This window comes from Tamandua tetradactyla, chromosome 4, assembly GCF_023851605.1.
Source record: "Tamandua tetradactyla isolate mTamTet1 chromosome 4, mTamTet1.pri, whole genome shotgun sequence".
Classification (NCBI taxonomy): Eukaryota; Metazoa; Chordata; class Mammalia; order Pilosa; family Myrmecophagidae; genus Tamandua; species Tamandua tetradactyla.
This window is the reverse complement of record NC_135330.1, coordinates 163914452-163932905: the sequence shown is the minus strand read 5'-3', so window position 1 is coordinate 163932905 and position 18454 is coordinate 163914452. Positions and strand designations below refer to the sequence as shown.

The following is an 18454-nucleotide window of genomic DNA, read 5'->3' as shown; positions in this document are numbered from 1 at the left end:
GGACTCCGGCCCCCTGCCGCCCCGGCCCGGGGAAGCCTGCGCCCCTCGGCGATCTCACCAGAGCGGGTTCTCCCAGCCAGTCAGCCGTTCCAGAATGGGGTACGCTGTCTTCTTGGTCTCTGTCGTGGCTCCGGGAGCTGTTCTGAATCGTTTCTACTTCTTTCTCCCTATATTTTCTTTTGCTTGTAGAATTTCAGATGTTCTCTCCTCCAGTTCACTAATCCTATCTTCTGCCTCTTGAAATCTAACATTGTAGGTTTCTATTGTTTTTTTCATGTCTTCTGCTGTGCCTTTCATTCCCATAAGTTCTGTAATTTGTTTTTTCAGACTTTCGATTTTTTCTTTTTGTTCACCCCTTGCCTTCTGTTTATCTTCCCTCAATTCATTGATTTGATTTTTGTTGAGATTTTCTGTGTCTGTTCAAACATTCTGAGTTAATTGTTTCAACTCCTGTATCTCAGTTGAATTGTTGGTTTGTTCCTTTGACTGGGCCATATCTTCAGTTTTCCTGGTACAATTCATTATTTTTTGCTGGTGTCTAGGCATTTAATTACCTTAATTATTTTATTTTGGAGATTGTTTTCACTTTTTTTACCTAAGCTTTTCTTGCTGGATGACTTTGTTGTCTCTCTGTTCTTTGACGTTCAGTTCAGCTTATTCTAGACCTCTATCTAATATTTTGTTTAACAGGCATAAAAATTTTTCAGTTCTTGTTTTCTTGTTTCTTGCCCTGCCTATATGGTGCCTTTTCCTCCCCCCTTAGGAGGGTCTACATAGATATTAGATATTACAGATCCCAGTCAGATCAAACTGGCCTACTCTCAGGAGGAAAGAGTCACCTGTGTCAGTTTTTCATGAGGGTGAGACCCAGCAGGTTGAAAGGTTTTCCTATGAAGCCTCTGGACTCCACATTTTTCCTATCCTGCCAAGTATGTGGCACTTGTCTGCCCTGCAGGTCCCACCAGCATAAGGTGATGCAGTACCTTTAACTTCAGCAGACTCTACCTGCTGTGGGCATGATGGAGACAGAGGAGAGGTTGTAGGCTGGCCTTAATCACTTCACTTTTCCAGACCCTGGGTCTGAATTCCTTGAGGGAGGGAATCCACCTGAGCTGGGCCCCACCCCTCTCCTGGGGAAGGCACAGGCACCAGACAAGCTCTCAGACAAGCTTAATTCTGCCTGAGAAGCCTTGCAGTTGTATCCAAAGAGCAGTGAACCTATAGAAACACAGCCACAAAAAAGGAGGAAAAAAAATTCCTTTTCAGAGCAGAACTCACATTCCTCAGGTTTGCCAAGCAAGAGCTTAAGTTGGTACATTGCTCTGTGTATCTCCTGGTCTGATGTGCCCCTCCTTTTCTTCAGGGCCCCAGAGCCTTTCAAGTATTTTGTGTTGTTGGATCAAAAAAAAAAAACTCTGGGGCGGGCCACGGTGGCTTAGCAGGCAAGAACACTTGCCTGCCATGCCAGAGGACCTGGGTTCGATTTCCGGTACCTGCCCATTTAAAAAAAAATAAAAACAAAAAAACCCCCACAAAACTCTGTTTTTTCTTTTTCTGTCAGCTCTGCTCCCTCTGTGCCTGGGCCAAAAAACCAGCAACCTTAGCTTTTACTCCAGGTTCAGCTGAGCTTGGGGCCTTTTTTTAGTAGTCAGAATTTTTTAATTAATTCCACAGTTGGCGTTTGGTTGGGCTCAGCCCCTGCTGCTGGTAAAGTCACTTTCCTTTCCCTCTGGGAAGCAGCCTGTGGGGGAGGGGCACCACTGCTGCGACTTGGGGAACTCACGGTTCTGGGGGGGCTCGCCACCGGTCCAGCTGGTCCAGACTGGGGCAAGCTGTGTGTCCGATCACTGACGTGGTCCCAGAAGTTGTTCTGTACTGTTTCTGGCTGTTTAGTAACTGCTCTGGAGGACAAACTAAATCCCATACCTTGCTAAGCTGTCATCTTGGCTCTCTCCAGATTTAAATTTTTAAGGGAACTTGGGAATCTGGATTTTTATATCCAGTCTCCTGAATTTCCAGTATTAGTTCGTATATATTTTTTATTGATGGAAAATTCACAGAACATGAAATTATCCACATGAAAGCATATAATTCGGTGCTATTTAGTGCGTTCATGGTGTTGAACCACAATCACCGCTATCTGGTTCTAAACCGTGGTCAGCACTCCAAAAGGAGACCCTGTACCCCTTAAGTCAGTGCTCCCTTATCCACCCTCTCCCCAGCCGCTCTTACTTATTTACTTTGGCTCTTATTTTCAATAATAATAAAGTGTATCACACAGAATGTGTTTGTTGCCAGGATATTGTCTGCGGGCCTCCAGCCTCAGGCATGAGGAATTGTTTGTGGTAATTGCCGCTATATTGCTCAGGAGAGCCAGGAAAGGAGAGATTTACTGGTGGGGTCAGAGAGGGCTCTGCAGATGAGCTGTAACTTGTGGCCTGGATAGATTTAGTCCTGCAGATAGGAGGGGCGAAAGCTTATATCAAGTGGGGAGGGGTGCAAATAGTGGTACGGAGGCGTGAGTGTCAAGGTGTGTTCAGAAGATAAGGAAGCGTCCAGGCTTGTAGTGAGAAAAAGTTCTTGTTGGGATAAATGGGGTATGTGACTGGAAAAGCAGGTTGGGGCTGCTGTGACTATGCAGGCACTGACGCTGGTGATGCTTGGGTTTGAGGCACAGCTTTGCAAGCTGTGTGAAATGGCACATATCCTAATGAACTTAAATGGATGTTTATGTCCCATGGATTGATAAACTGAGCAATCTGTAAAATCATTGAGGTAATTGACTATATCAGTTATATATAGACCTTGAGGGAGCATCCTTTTAATTTTAAAAATGTGGATTACCTGACTATATGCACATTGTTGATCTTCTAAAACAATTCTTTGATCCAAGCAAGGTATTTTTTTTTTTCTGTGCTCCTGGGCGTGTAAATCCAAAGAAGTGGCATCAAGTGCTTGCTTTGTCGGGCCATCTTGCTCCTTAGCTCAAGGGATCCCTCAGTAGACTTGGAATCAAGAGCTATTTCATTCCTTATGGGGATTGAGGTTTAATAGTTTGGAAGAAAGCACTTGACTGAAACAGGCATTAAGTCCACATTTTCAGAGGAGAGTCAACATCAGGCCGCCAGGGCCTCCTCTTGGAGAGGAGTGAGCCCAGCCCTCTTCCTACACTTAGCAGGAGGCCACTGTGCTACCGAGAGTCAGGGAATCACTTGCTTTCTAAGATCCCTCACCAGCTAGTTCCAGCAGGGCTGTCATCCCCTCCCAACTCTGAGCTGGACGACAGAATTAGTATCTTTCTTTTGATTCCTCACTGTTACTGAATTGCTTGCAAATGTGCCAAATGTGCCTTTTTTTTTTTTTTTTTTTTTTTTTAAGAAAGAGGTTAGGTCAGTTATCCATGCACAGAAGTAGGTGGAGAGATTGTTGGTGTTGCTTGTACTGTGGGAAGAAATGTTGGGAAGAAGGGTAAAGTGATTTGACAAGGGATGGTATGAAGAAAGAAAGGGCGTGGTTAGAAGGTAGGAGAACGGGGAGGCAGGAAGTCTGGAAATGAGCTAAGAAGACCTTGAAGTAGGATGTCTCTACAGTACCCCCAGGTATGTGAGGATCTTCTTGGACCTGAGGATGGAGGGAGTGGAGGGGACAGGGAGCATTTGGGAGGGAGGTGGGCAGCTATTTTGACAAAGAAAGGACAGGTAGTAGGTGAAAAGATGAAAGGAGGCGAAAATGGGTTTTGAGCGAGTTTTAGGAATGGAGGAAAGTCACTGAAGAATGAGGAAAAAAGATTATAATTTGCTATTTGCCACCCGTGTTTAATTAGGTTTGTCCATGGGCCCCTCCAGGTAAGATGGGGTGATGACCCATTTTGAGATAGCTCACCTGCTGTGGCACTGGATCGATTCCAGGGGTACCTTTGCCTGGATGAAAGATGAACCGAAGCACGTGGAGAATTATTTAGAGCTGCAGAGAACGGGGAGGAGACTGAGGGAAGGAGACTTGGCAGGCTTTCCTTGGAGCCAGGCCATTTCAAAGTGGGCTGTGGCTGTGGGGAATATGGAGGGCTTTGTTTCATTTTTTTGTTCAGAGGAGTATGCTAGTTCAGGGTCACAGGTGAATTGCTTGGGTTGCTTTAGAAGCTGGGTATTGGTAGAAAATACTGCCAACCGTTTCCATTCCAGCACTTGGTCTCTTATGGGCTAGAAAATGCACGTTTGTACACAGTGGTCTCATTTTACCTTTTTTCCTGAAACTCATCTACAGATTCCAGGCTATGAACCTAGTGTCTTTAGGAAACTCTTACTAAGACTTACATTTGTAACTCTAGGCTTTTTCTTTTGATACCATCAACTATTAAGATGTTTTGGAGTTTACATAAATTAAAATTGAGGCTTTTTTAAAGATGTACTCATTCAAAAGACAAATCTGAGTATCTTCTATGTGCCAGGCAAGTTGTTGTTTGTGAACATTTTGGCAGCAAACCACACAAAAATTTCTGCCCTCACAGTGCTTTGTATGTTTTGAGAGCAAAATATCAATTAAAAAGGTGAAATATAATAGCCTTCAAATGGGTGCTAAGTGGAAAATTTAAGCATGGTTGAAGACAAAAGCATGTCCCTCATTGGGAGGGTCAGTGTGGTTGTCTCTGAATATATCTTGAAGGTAGAAATAACAGAATTTGCTGATAGCTTAGAAATGTGATATTAGAGGAGATGTCAGAGATCACTCAAGAAATTTTTTGTCTGAGCAATGGAAAGTAATTGTCACTAACTGAGAGAGAGAAGACTGCGGGAGAGGAATAGGATTTTTCTGAGGAAGATAAAGAGTTCTGTTTTGGACCTTTTTGTAGTTTGAGATGTCTATCAGACACCCAAATGGAGAAAATGTTGAGCGAGCAGTTAGTTTTATCATTCAGGAGTGTTTTCTGTGCCCATAGGTACTATTTTTTTTTTTTTTAGTAAACTTATTGTCATTTCAGAAAATTATTTTATATGTAGAAAGACATTTGAGGATATTAAGCCCAGTTTTGGGGAAAAACATTTAGTACTCTTTGAAGCATCCTGCTTCTTGCAGTGTCATGTAGACAGTTTTCTCCAATTCTGTTTATATAATTCCATTTCTACTAAAATTCTCTATTAGGGTATTACCCATGTCTGGAAGGAAAATTAACCTTTCATTTGTTGTATTTATAAGGAGACTTTTCTTGGAGGATGCAAAAAGGAAACTTCTAAGACCTCCATTATTTCACTGACTATTTCAAAGAAAGGATGGGGAAGAGGAAATAGTCAGCTGAGTGCTGATATTGCTGCTTCTGGTGGAGGTGTGGAGAGTTGTAAAGGCAGTCTCCATTGACATTTTCTGTGGACACACAGGAGAGTGAGGAAGGATGATGGGCGTTGCATGAATAACAAAAGGTCATACAGCACCATTAGGATTTAAAGATTGCAAGGTTGCAAATTAAGGGTTTGGGATGAGCCTGCAGATAATTGTTCAAAGAAGTGTGAATGGTGAATGTTTTGAATTTCTGGCCCCAGAATGTTGGTCTCTTTCTCCTTTGTGGCTTCCAAATAGATAAAGTTCATGGAAGTTTTGCCCTAGAAAGAGGCCTCCAGGCTTTCTAGTTCAAGTTCCTCTGTGTGTGAGGAATTCCACTGTCATCTGTTTGGATGTGTAACACCAGGAAATGTAAGCAACTCCTTAAGTGGGCTAGAGTGGAGGATTTCCTTCCCATTATGCTCTTAACTCTGTTTTCTACACTCTTCTTTAAGCTCATGGCTTTACCCATCACCCTTGGGGTGGGATGACCCCCTAGATCTACATTTCTGGTCCTAAGCAGCCTTCTCTGAGCCCAAACCTGCGTTCTTACTTGTTTAATCAACACCATTGTTTCCAGGGTTAAATTCAGTATTTATAGAACAGAAATGATCTTCTCTATAATAGACTCTTTTGGTGCAATTTCTTGTAAATATGGGGAAACCTTTTGTTCTAGTTTGCTAGCTGCCAGAATGCGATATACCAAGAATGGAATGGCTTTTTAAAAGGAGAATTTAATAAGCTGCAAGTTTACAGTTTTAAGGCTGAGAAAATGTCCCAATTAAAACAAGTCTATAGAAATGTCCAACCAAAGGCATCCAGGTAAAGATACCTTGGTTCAAGAAGGCTGATTGAAGTTCAGGGTTTCTCTCTCAAGAAGGGCACGTGGTGAGCATGGTCAGGGTTTGGTTTCTCTCTCATCTGGAAGGGTCATCTGCTAGCTTCTTTTCCTGGCTTCCTGTTTCATGTAGCTCCCTGGGAGGCATTTTACTTCTTCATCTCCAAAGGTTGCTGGCTAGTGGACTTCTCGTAGCTATGTTATTCTGCTCTGCTGTCTCTGAATCTCCTTCATTCTCTAAAATGTTTCCTCTTTTATAGAACTCCAGAAACTTATCAAGACTCACCCAAATGGGTGGAGACGTCGTCACCTAACCCAGTTTAACAACCACTCTTGGTTAAATCACATCTCCAGGGAGATGATCTGATTACAGTTTCAAACATACAGTATTGAATAGGGATTATTCTGCCTTTATGAAATGGGATTTAGATTAAAACATGGCTTTTCTAGGGAACATACATCCTTTCAAACCAGCACACCTTTCTTTTAGACAATGTAATTTTAGGGTCATTCAACTGAATAACTGCTTTTAGAGGGGTTTGTAATATTTGGCTTTTGAGAGAAATAGTAAAATATTGATTTGTCCACGAAAAAAAGGACAACCTTGATTCAATCAATAGGTATCATATAATAAGATAATATTTTATTTCCATCTTGGCAAATTGCTATAGAGAAATCAGGAAGGAGGGGGAAAAGAAGTCAAAGGAGCCTTAGAGGCCTTAACAGGGATGAAAAAGAGACCTGAAAATGAAAAAGGGAAAGAAGGAAGAAGAATAAGGGAATTTATTGACTGTAGATGAGTTAGCTTTTATTCTTTCCTCTATTTGTATCTATGAGGAAACTGAAACCTATAGAAATTGATTACCTTGGTCAGGATAACAGAGAGGGAAACTAAGACTATATTCCAGGACACTGTAATCCTAATCTAGAGTTTTTTCTCTATTGTGCCATATTAAGAAAATGCTACTGAGAGCTTTTGAAATTCTGAAAAAACAACAACAAAACAAAATAATTAAAAATAAAACACCAAAGCGCTCTAATAACTTTTTGAAAAGAGCGTACCAGTTTGAAGATATAATATACCCCAGAAAAACCATATTTTTATCCTGATCCAATCTTGTGGGGACATCTGTTTCTTTTAATCCTGATTCAAAACTGTAGGTTGGAAACTTTTGATTAGATTATCCCCATGGATTTACATACCAGTTTCACAGTACACGAGATGAGTGTTCTGTGAAATGCAGTTATTCATTCAAAAAAGTGGATTGAAGTGAATGGAGCCAGTGTTTCACTCAGTTGGTGATACACCCAGTTGTGGGTATGACCTTTTCATAGATGAGGATGTGACCCTACCCGTTCCAGGTGGGTCTGGATTAGATCACTAGAATCTTTTAAAGAGGAAACATTTTGGAGAAACCGTAGAAATGACAGAGCCAACAGAAACTTCAGGGCAGAACTGACACAGATGCCAACACCTGTAGAAGAGAGACACAGATATTTGGAGATGCTTGGAGCCCAGCGGACATCACCATGAGATATTAAAACGAGCCAGAACCTGGAGAGAACCAAGGGAAGCCAAGAGATGAAAGCCAGCCCCAGAGAAGCAAAGTGAGGAACGCTCACAGTGAAAGAGGTTGAAAGCAATGGAAGAGGCTGAAAACAATGGTGCCCATGAGCAAGACACCAGCAGATGGCAGCCATGTGACTTCCCAGGTGGCAGAGGTATTCTGGACCCATCACCCTTCCTTGAATTAAAGTGTCTTTCCCTCAATGCCTTAGTTTGGACATTTTTATAGTCTTAGAACTGAAAACTTGTAACTTATTGAATTCCTTTTTAAAAAAACCATTCCATTTCTGGTATATTGCGTTCTGGCAGCTTAAAAACTAAAACAGAGGGTCTTTCCTGTATCTTGGAAATGTGCTGTAGTGGATGGGTAGAAAATTTCTTTGTAGGTCATCTTCTCTTGAGCTAATGATTTCTTGCTTTTAGAATAGAGCTTGACTGTCTTTTATTGAGGTTGTATTGTATTGTACTCTAGATCATTGTTCAAGATAATCTAGGTGTCTGTCTTGTTCAATTATGTGCTCATTCATTTATTCTGTAAATATTTATTATCATGCAAGTAGGTACCCTGTTTGGCCATTGGGATTCAAATTAGAATGTGAGCAGCCATGGCCCTCAAGGAGTTACAGTCCATGGTGGGACAATTAAGAGAGAAATCGTACTGCTGAACTGAATATTATAGAAGAGGAGTGGAAGGAGAGATTGTGCCTTGGGGAGAAGATATGTTGGGGAAGAACTGAGTGTGTAATGGTCTGGAATTGTTGACTAAACTCCCTCTCCCTCTGGGATAAATTGGAATTAGGGAGCCAATTGACTCAAGTCTCCTTGTGTGATTCCTCACAAGGGCAGTGATAGATAATTTAGTCTTCTGTCAAAGTTGGCTTGTCATTAGTGGAAATGAAAACGGTTAATCCTTGTTGCAATCCATGTCTCAGCCTTTTGTTGAGATTTGGGCAGTGAAAGGGACTGGGGGGGTTCTTAAATCAGGTGGTAGCTTTCTGTGCCATCCCCTAATAAAAGGCTTGATTTCAAATACTTTCATTCAGCAGTGGCGTCCTTCATTGTAATATTCTTGAATATAATGCAAATAACTAGCCTGTGAGCTGTTATCAATCCCTCCTTCTTTAACTTATTAACTGTCTTCCTGTTTTAGTTTGTTAAATGCTGCTAGAATGCAATATAACAGAAATGGGATGGCTTTTAAAAGGGGAATTATAAGTTTACATTTAAGGCCATAAAAATGTCCAAGCGAAGGTGTTCTTCACTTGAGAAGGGCCAATGCCTGTCATATGGAAAGGCACGTAGCTGGTGTCTGCTGGTCCTTGTTCCTCATTCAGTTGCTTCCACTTCTGATGCCAGTGGTTTCCTCTCTAAGCATCTGTGGGCCTTTACTTAGCTCCTCTGTGTTTTGGCTTGCTTAGCATCTCTTGGGAAGGCACGTGGCAATTTCTGCTGGGCTCCAGATGGCCCTGTCTAGGTATCTGCCCTCTCTGTGGGCACTCCAGGCATCTCCAAGCTTCTCTGTAGTCTCTGAAGCTACTGCCCAGCTTCTATCAGCTCTCTGAACTCTTGGCGTCTCCTGGGGCTTCTGCATTTCCAAACATCTGTGTCTGCATCTGCATCTGAGGTTTCTCCAAAATGTTCCCCCTTTTAAAATCCTCTAGTAAACTAAACAAGTCACATCTCCATCTAATCAGAAGGCCACACCAGGATTTGTTGTGTCATGTCTCCATGGAAACAATCCGATCAAAGTTTCCCACCCTAAACAATAGGTCTAACCCTGTAAGATTGGACCAGGATGAAAACATGACTTTTCTGGGGTATCGTAATAGTTTTAAACCAGCACACTTCCCTAAGCTCCCTGATTTAAACAAAACAAAACAAAACAAAAAACCCTTTAGTCTGAAAAGACACCAATGAATTGCATTCAGAAGTAATTGCTGTATGATGTTTTACTGGAAGGGACAGATGTCAAATTTGCAAGTGTCACCTAAGACACGTCCAGGAAACTATTTAAGTGGAGTCAGGGTGGGTTAAATCACAGTAGTTTGGAAAAGTCCCTGGGGGAGCTGGGGAGGAAGGGATGGGCTGGTTGGTTCCTCTTTCCATGGATAAATCAGAATTACTAGGGGGTGGGGATGGGGAATGGAGTTTTCTGGGAATCTGAATTTAACTTGGATACCCCTGCAGTGTGTGTTCCAACCTTTGGGGAACTGTGGAAGCTCCTGGTTCAAACCACTGTGCCTTCAGAATGGCTCTTGGAGTCCCTGAGTTCTGAGGTGAAAGCTGCATGGAATGGGTCTGTACACCCTGCCCCTGGTGGCAGAAAGCCCACCATTTAACTGCAGCCAGAAACTACTGAGCAGTGGGCCCCTGTGGAAAGGACTTTCTAAATAGTCCTTTTATAAAACATGCCTTTTAAAGCTGAAGCATGGTGAGAGAGCCAGGATGGAAGACATTTGCTTAATTGAGTAATTTCATCTCTCAAAATTGTTAGACGATTTCTAATGGGGCCCAAATATGGTTACTTAAGAGATATGTTAGGAAAATGGCTGGTTGTAGTGTTCAAAGCAAAGCTAGTTGATCCTATTAACAGCCTCGGGAGATGCTATCTCCAGGTTTTCACTCCATTTTCCCAAGGCTGACACAGACAGATTCAGTGGCTGGTTCAGAGTCGCATAACCAAAAAGTGGCTAGGAGGATTTCTAGCTGAGGTACATTCAAGCAGAATTTTTAAGAGGACTTTTCAGGGCAGGTTATCATCATTTGTGGAAGTCTTACTACTAAGCGCCTGAGCATTTTGTGTAAAATAAATGGTCCAACAGGTTTTCAAATCTGTTTGATAGTAAAGCTCACAGACATATAAATTTTTTTTCAAGGAAATGGAGATCTAGTGAGGTTAAATGACTGGCAAAAGATTGTACAGAGGTGAAAAGACAACCCACACAATGGAAAAAAAATATTAGCAAAGTAAATATCTGATAAGGGACTTATATTTAGAATATATGAAGAAGTTATAACTCGATAATAAAAAGGCAACCCAATTATAAAATAGATAAAGCACCTAAATAGAAATTTTTCCGTGGAGGAGAGACATATGGCCAGTAGGCACATGAAAAGATGCACCACATCATGAGACAACAGAGAAATGCAAACCAAAATCACAGTGAAGTACCACTCCACACCCATTAGAATAGCTAGAAATAAAAAAACTCAGATAATAACAAGTATGACCAGAACGTGGAGAAATTGGAACCCTCATTTGTTGCCGGTAGGAATTTCTGCTTTGAAAAACAGTGCGACAGTTCCTCAAAGGATATAACATACATTAACCATGTAACTCAGCAATTCCATGCCTAGGCATGTAGCCATGAGAAGTGAAAATATATGTCCACACAAAAATGCTTGAGTAGGAGTGTTTAAATTATGCATTATTTGTAGCAGCCAAAAGTTGGAATGTCCATCAGCTGATAGATAAAACAAAATGTGATATATCCATACAATGGATGAAAATAAAAATGAATGAAGTAGTAACATGTGCTCTACAACCTGGGTGTACCTTGAAAACATTTTGCTAAGTAAAGATGTGAGTGACAAAAGACCACGTATTATATGATTCCATTCATATGAAATGTCCAGAATAGGCAGATCTATAGAGACAGAAAGTTGGTTAGTGGTTGCTTAGTGCTGGGGGGTAAGGGTCAAGGGGTAGAGGGGTGATAGCTAAAGGGTATGAGATGAAATATCCTAAAATTGACCATGATGATGGTTGCATATATCTGTGAATATATCAAAGCCATTGAATTGTGCATTTTAAAAGGGTGAATTGCATGCCGTGTGAGTTTTATCTCAATAAAGCACTTAAAAGAAAAAAAATCATAAAAGAGGTCATGGAGATACTAAACTTATGGAGGAAGAAATGGCAGATACCATTTAGAGATACCAAACTACCAGTTTTAGCAAAATCTGAAGCTCAGTTTCTGTTTTTATATCCCTAATTATTCATAGGGATTCATTTATTCAACGACTTTTTTTTTTTTTTTTTTTTTTGGGCTGGCATCGGGAATCGAACCCGGGTCTCTGGCAGGGCGGGCAAGAATTTTGCCACTGTTGCGCTACCCACAATCTCTGCTTTTATGGGTTATTGTCTGGCCTTGGGAATTTCTTTGCCTTGGGAAAATCAATAAATAATGTTTACCTTTGGGCTATCTCAACACATTAATTATTATTTAAATCCTTTTTAATGGATGATCATTTTAATTTTTTAGTTAAAAAATCCCAAAATATGTTTTTTTCTCTATATAAATTAGTACCTACTTTTCAGTTTTGTAAATAACTGGAGAGAGATTTGAAATTATGTAAATATCCTGTTCATCATCAAACTTTTGCTCATGAGTTTTCGTTCCCATTGATTATTTCAATATTTGTTTGCATTTTAGAATTTAAGAACTTTTCTTCCTCCCCCATTTATACAGCAGCAGCAAGAATTAAAGTATTCTTTGGACATTTTCTCCAAAGGGTATGACTACTTTGTTATTTTATGATGTAAGAAGATGTTCCAGGCCCATCTTGTAGGAGAGGATGATATTAAGAAACCAAAATCTGGACGTTGGAGTGCCATGGTTTCTAAGCCCTCTCAATGGATAGAGCTAGAGGATGTGTGTGTGTGTGTGTGTGTGTGTGTGTGTGTGTGTGTGTGTAAGCACATAGGATTTCTTTCTTTCTATATGTATATAAAGTATAGATTTAAAAATCCATGAAGGTAGGATTCTAATTAGACACAGATGTAAATTTTTGGATATATGTCACTTCCTGTTTTCTCTTAATTTTTAACAGGTGGCTAAACCCTTTGTTTAAAATTGGCCATAAACGGAGATTAGAAGAAGATGATATGTATTCAGTGCTTCCTGAGGATCGCTCAAAGCATCTTGGAGAAGAGTTGCAAGGGTAAGCAAGTGTTACTTAAGAGAAGGGTAAGGAACAATGGAACTTTCTCTAAGTATGTAGGTAATGTTTCAAAATGGTTTTTGCCTTCATGGTTCTCTTGCCTTCCTTTGGGCCCTCCTGGAGCCTACTTCCACTAACATTCCGTATTTACTTCCCCTCAGGCTGTTCCCAGACTACTTTGGTGGCTGTGGGTGGGAGTGGGAACCTGTAATTCCCGTCCTTTTGCAGAGTTGAGAGAGCCAACAGCTTGGAGCTAGATGTGCCAGGATCTGTCCCCGTGAGATGGTATCCTGGGGAGAGGGATCCCTGGAGAAGGTTGTCTGACTTGCTGTACTAATGCCTGCATTTTTGGGCTACCGATGGTACTGTAAATCCAGCAAAGCGTGGCAGGGGCTGGAAGCTGGAGACTTTCCTCTCAAGACCTGCTTTTCTGGTGCTACGGATTTCATACCACCTGTCCTTCAGGAGCCCTGGGAACAATTAGCCAGTACTCAGGGAACAGCCAAGTAACAAATCCTTACCTTTCACTCTGCTGCCTCTCCCGTTTTATCATGGCGGTGTATGCCTTTCTTTATTGTGCTATGTTTTTCATTGTAGGTACTGGGATAAAGAAGTTCTAAGAGCTGAGAAAGATGCAAAGAAACCGTCTTTAACAAAAGCAATCATAAAGTGTTACTGGAAATCCTACTTAGTTTTGGGAATTTTTACATTAATTGAGGTAAAATCTTTTGCATACACTGAATTGTGTTTTTAGTTATACATGCAGTAAAAATGCCAGCTAGAATCAGTATTAAAATGGATGGGGGCTTTTGGCGAGAGGAGGGCAGATAGGTTTTGAAAGTAGTTCAAGGTCAAAGGAAAAAAAGTGTCTTGGAAGTATGATATAATCCAACAGTTGTATTTATTTTTAGAACAGGTGGCTACTTATAGTCTAATGACTGAAGCTCAGGAGGATTATTATTATTTTTAACCAATTAAAACATAGTGGTATGAAAAGATAGCACTGAAAGCAAAGGAATTTTATGCCATGTTAGGACACTGTTGATGCTCAGTAAATATTATATATGCTAAGAGCAATTATAGACCAAAACAATGTCCTTCATCATCAGGTGTCCTCTGAGTAGGGGAAAGAAAATTTAGTACCAGAGCCCAGAATAATATGACATTTTATAGGTGCTCAGCAAATAGTTGTTAACTTGAAAACATCAGATCTGATAAATGTTTTCCCAAGAAGGTACTTCATATTTCCCCTCCCAGGGAAAAGGACCTCGGGCACTTTGCCTGGACTTGCTGCCCCATATGTCAATGGCGGAAGCTGGCCGGAGCTCCAGGCTATACCCTTTCCAGAGGGCTGGGTACAGAGTCACGGCTCTCTCTGCAGAAGAGGTGCTTGTTTCACACAAATTCCAGACTGCATACACACACCCATTGTGTTTCTTGCCCCTGGTTGTTAGGGTGGATGGTTGCTTGGGAGGTGGGGTCTGGGAAGCCTGGCATTGCTGAGAGTGTAGAAGTGGATGTGGCAACGGAAAACCAAAGGCAGAACACCCCAAGGTCAGTGATGTTGAAGGGCCTTGATCGAGATCCTCCAGCAAGGTAGTGGTCTACCTTGGCTTACTGCCAGGTAGCCTACCTGTTTCTGTCATGGGGCAGCTGGGAGGGTTGGTAAAAATCCACCTAGGTGACTTGTACTCTCCATGGTGTCTTGGTACTCACCAGTTACTGGGACGTTGTTTTTTTCTGCAAGTGCATGAGAGCAGTAGGGATAGAAGTCGCAGTTGCTACAAAGGGGTTGTTTTAGATGCACAAGGGCAATGAGGTATCATAAGTGCATTTTTCTGGGGTAAAATGGATGGGCCAATTGTTTTATACATGAGAGGTATAACTCCTGTTAAAAATGCTCAATTTGTCTTGAAGGGCAGTAGGACAGTGTGGGTATGGGTAGGTAGGTGGGTGAGCTTTGTCCCGCAAAACTGGAGAACACCAAGGGGCTCTGTTAGGTAACCGGCAACTGGACATTCCTAGAAGATTGAAATTCTCATTGATGACAAAGGTGTGTTGGCGGGTGTGCCAGATGGTGGGAATAGGTGTACAGTTCACAGTGCCATCTTTGTAAACATACCTGCTCCCACCTGGATACTGCTGTGGTCTTACAAAAGTGGCAGGTTAGCAATGCAAGCCAGTGGGACTGACTTGGGGATAGGAGAAGGGTGTAGCAACCCCTTGGGCTGTCCTAACTTATCGTGGACCTGTACATAGGTGTCCCAAGTGATGGTGTATCTACATGGTCACAAATCAGTCTGTTTGAAATAAACAAAGTAGCAAGCTGGCATCACTGTGGCCCCTTTTTAATTCCTCTGGCTTACAGAATACCTGCAAAAATTGGCCATGACATTTAATATTACCTAATGAAAACACAAGGAGAGTTTTCCCAGGTACTCGTGGCAGCACAAGCAAGAACAGGCAGGGTGGTGCCAGTCCGAGTGAGTGAGCCTTTAGAGGTTGGGATTTCAAAGAAGTGGAAAACTCAGTCCTATGAAAACTGAAGAATGATTGTAATGGTCTGACATGCAAGCCCTAGGGTAACTGTGAATATGGTGCCATTGCAGGTGAACGCTAGTTAGAACAGAACAGCCAGCGAGTTCCCAGCACATCCCACCTTCCCCTGTGCTGACTTCCATGGGAGTAGACTGGGAGTAGTTCTGAATGAACTACTCAAAGTCCGAGGATATTTCCCTGTATCATCCTAGGGCCTTCACTTTGAGAGCTGGGGCGGGCGGGCGGTCTGTCTGTCTGTCTGTCTGTCTGTCTGTCTGTCTGTCTGTCTGTGGTACGGATGGAGCGAGGAAGCCGGTGATCTGCTCCTTACCATGGGGGAGGAGTGACAGGGTTTTAGATCCCATTCCCATGACCCTTAGCAAATGAGCCCAGAGTGGGCCACTGGCTTTCTCCAGTGACTCAGCCTTGTCTGAACCCACTTTGGCTCTGATGGCCTCTGGTCCGTTGGGGATTGTAGGAAGGCAATTGTGGGAAATGTTTGAATGAATCCTCGCTTTGGAACTCAGCTGATGGGCAGTAAGGGAACAAACAGAAAATCCCAGCTGCATGGTGAAGTGTATGTCTTTGCTCAGGGCTGATTCCCTGGGAGCTGTTTTGGACTTTTTGCCTTCTCCAACTCTTTTCTCCAAAGAATTCCAGGAGAGTATTGCCACATTCATCTCAACCTGGGAAGCTAAGCAGTGGCTGCTCGTAATAAAGACAGTGAGGGTAGTGCGCCACACCTGAGGGCCGAAGGCAGGGGCAAGGTGGGGAACGCAGATGTGAGGCCCCCAGAGCAGATGGCTTCATGCACCCCGACTGGTTTTTGGGTGCAGAGCCTTAGTATAGTAATATTCACTATGGCGACCCTATGGTGAGTCTTAATGAAAGGTAAATTCTTAAATCTGTTTCTTAAGAAGTCAGGAAGTATATAATTCATTTAAAATAGATTTCATAAATGAAATCAGAAAGAAAGATAGATGTTAAAGATTGAGATGGTATAATCCAGGAATGCCTAGAGTGTATAATAATAGTGACATGTACAAGGTACAATTTTAAAAATGTTTTTGCATGAGGAAGAACAAAGGAATGCGATTATTGCAGGGTGCTGAAAATAGATGGCAATTAATATTTTAAAATGTCACCTTCTGTGTGAGACTAAAGCAAAAAATGTTTATTTGTTACAAAATTTATATTTTGACTCGTGCATTTCCGAATATAACTTATGTAGATAGTTTGATTGAACGCCATAAGTACTTGGAATCTCAGGTAGGACATGAGATTTTGTTGGTTTGTCCAGAGTGATGCCCTGATGAATCCCAGAGTGATTCGATCAGTAAAAAAAAAAAAAAAAAAAAATAGATTTCATTCATACTGGTTAAAAAAAAGTTCTGCTTAGAAGTGAAATTTCTAAGCACTGCCCAGAAAACTTGGCTTTATGAATGACTTTTCTCCAGAGTTCTTGCTCTGCCATATTTGTCTTTAAGCACCAATGGCATTTTGCAAGCTCTGTGTGAAAGAAAAAAATGGTGTCTTTGTCATTAAGAATGGGGTAGATTTCTTCTTAGGATTTTTAAACAATAAGAATAACCCTAGCTGATGCTTAATTCTCTGATATGCTGTTTTCTGAGCACTTTCCAGCTGCTATAGCCCATTTAGTTGTCAAGGCAGGTATATTATGGACAAGGATGTTGGAAGTGTTGGAGGGGATGGGACATGCTTAGGGCGGATTTGGTTTTTGAAGCCAGATGTTCTGATTCTTAAGACTGTGCTCTTTGCGTTCTGTTACAGGACTTTTTCTCCTGCCAAATCTCCTCTGAAGGGACAGAGAGCCAAGTGAAGGCATTTCTATAGCTCTGGCCATACCTTCCTTGGTTAGCTGCTTGACAAGAGGGCCAAGCTTTATGAAATGTTCCTTCAGCTTAGGTTTTTAAAAAAAATATTTTTATTGAAAAATATCCAGACACCCAGCATAGCTTTTGAAGAACATTAAAAAAAAAAAAATAGAATAGGATAATAAATCCTTATGTTCTCTTAGCCTAATTCAGGGCCATTCTTGTTTCATTTGAACCCCTGTTCTCTTCCCTCCCCCAAGATAATTTTGAAGCAGTCTCTAGACATCACATCATTTTATTCATAAATATTTTAGTATAGCTCTTTAAAAAGTATAGAACCTTTTCCCTATATAGTCATAATACCGTTATTATGCAGAATAACACTAATACTTTAAAAAATAATTATAAGACATTCAAAGGTATGTTGACACTGGCAGGCTATGAAGATATTAAAACTTGAATCAATATCATAATAAGGTGCATTTGTTTGATATAGGTTATATGGGTTCCTCTTCTAGTTCTTTCTCTTAACTATTTTTTTTAATTGAAGGCACTAGGTTGTTTATCCTGTGGGCATTCCCATAATATAGGTTTGGCTGATTGCAATCCCTGTGTGTCATTTAATGTATTATTCTGGCACCTTGAACTGGTAGTTAAATTTAGAGGCTCGAGTTGATGCAGGCTTGGTTCCCCCCACTTTGGTGGGATTGCTTCCTAGGTAGAGCTGTGTGCCTGCAAGTACATAATGCTTCGTTGTTATGATCATGGCGGAAGAGATGGCAAAATGTTGTTATTCTCTCTTTTCTTTTTTCATTTATTAGTGAAAGTATTTCCATAAAAGGAAACTTTCCCATTATCAGCTATTTGGTAACCCTGAGATATGGTTCATGTGGGAGAGGCAAGACAGATTCTAAATTCTTTTTTCTTTTTAGCCTGTTTTCAAAATAAAGAGTTGGTTCTTTAGCATCCTCCTCAGGAACTAATCAGTTCTTCTGTTTGTCTTCATGAGTATCATTTGAATTCATGGATTTAAATATATCTGATGCACTGAGTTATTATCTTTACACTAAACTTCGGTCATCTTTGGCAATGGGTGTCTATTAGGGTTGGCGCCTGAGTCTTTGGTGCCTTCTGGTCATCTTTGATAGTTTCTTTTTCTGGTTTGACAGGTGCTTCAGGCTTATCTTATACAATTTTCCAACCTTAGAAGCAGTCATTTCCTTAGAGTAGGAAATGCTATTTAGAAAGTCTTAGCACTATAGGGGTCATTGCTTCTGGATCAGTTACTGTTTCTAGGCTCTTTTTATTGGACAAAGCTAAGAAAAAATTTTTTAGAGATATGCATATCCTAAGTTTATATGAATGTTTCCAAATCACATTCAGGACAATAGTGGTTTTACTTACTCTCATTACTCTTAC

At 41.2% G+C, this 18454-nt stretch overlaps 1 protein-coding gene across 1 annotated transcript in view; it reads left to right on the top strand.

The window, feature by feature from the left end:
* Window positions 1–18454, top strand: part of ABCC4 (ATP binding cassette subfamily C member 4 (PEL blood group)) — a 315245-nt gene that overhangs the window by 50512 nt on the left and 246279 nt on the right. Inside the window, exons 2-3 of the mRNA XM_077158537.1 lie at window positions 12552–12662; window positions 13260–13380. Of these exons, the coding sequence (XP_077014652.1) occupies window positions 12552–12662; window positions 13260–13380 (232 nt within the window). The remainder of the gene's footprint in view (window positions 1–12551; window positions 12663–13259; window positions 13381–18454) is intronic.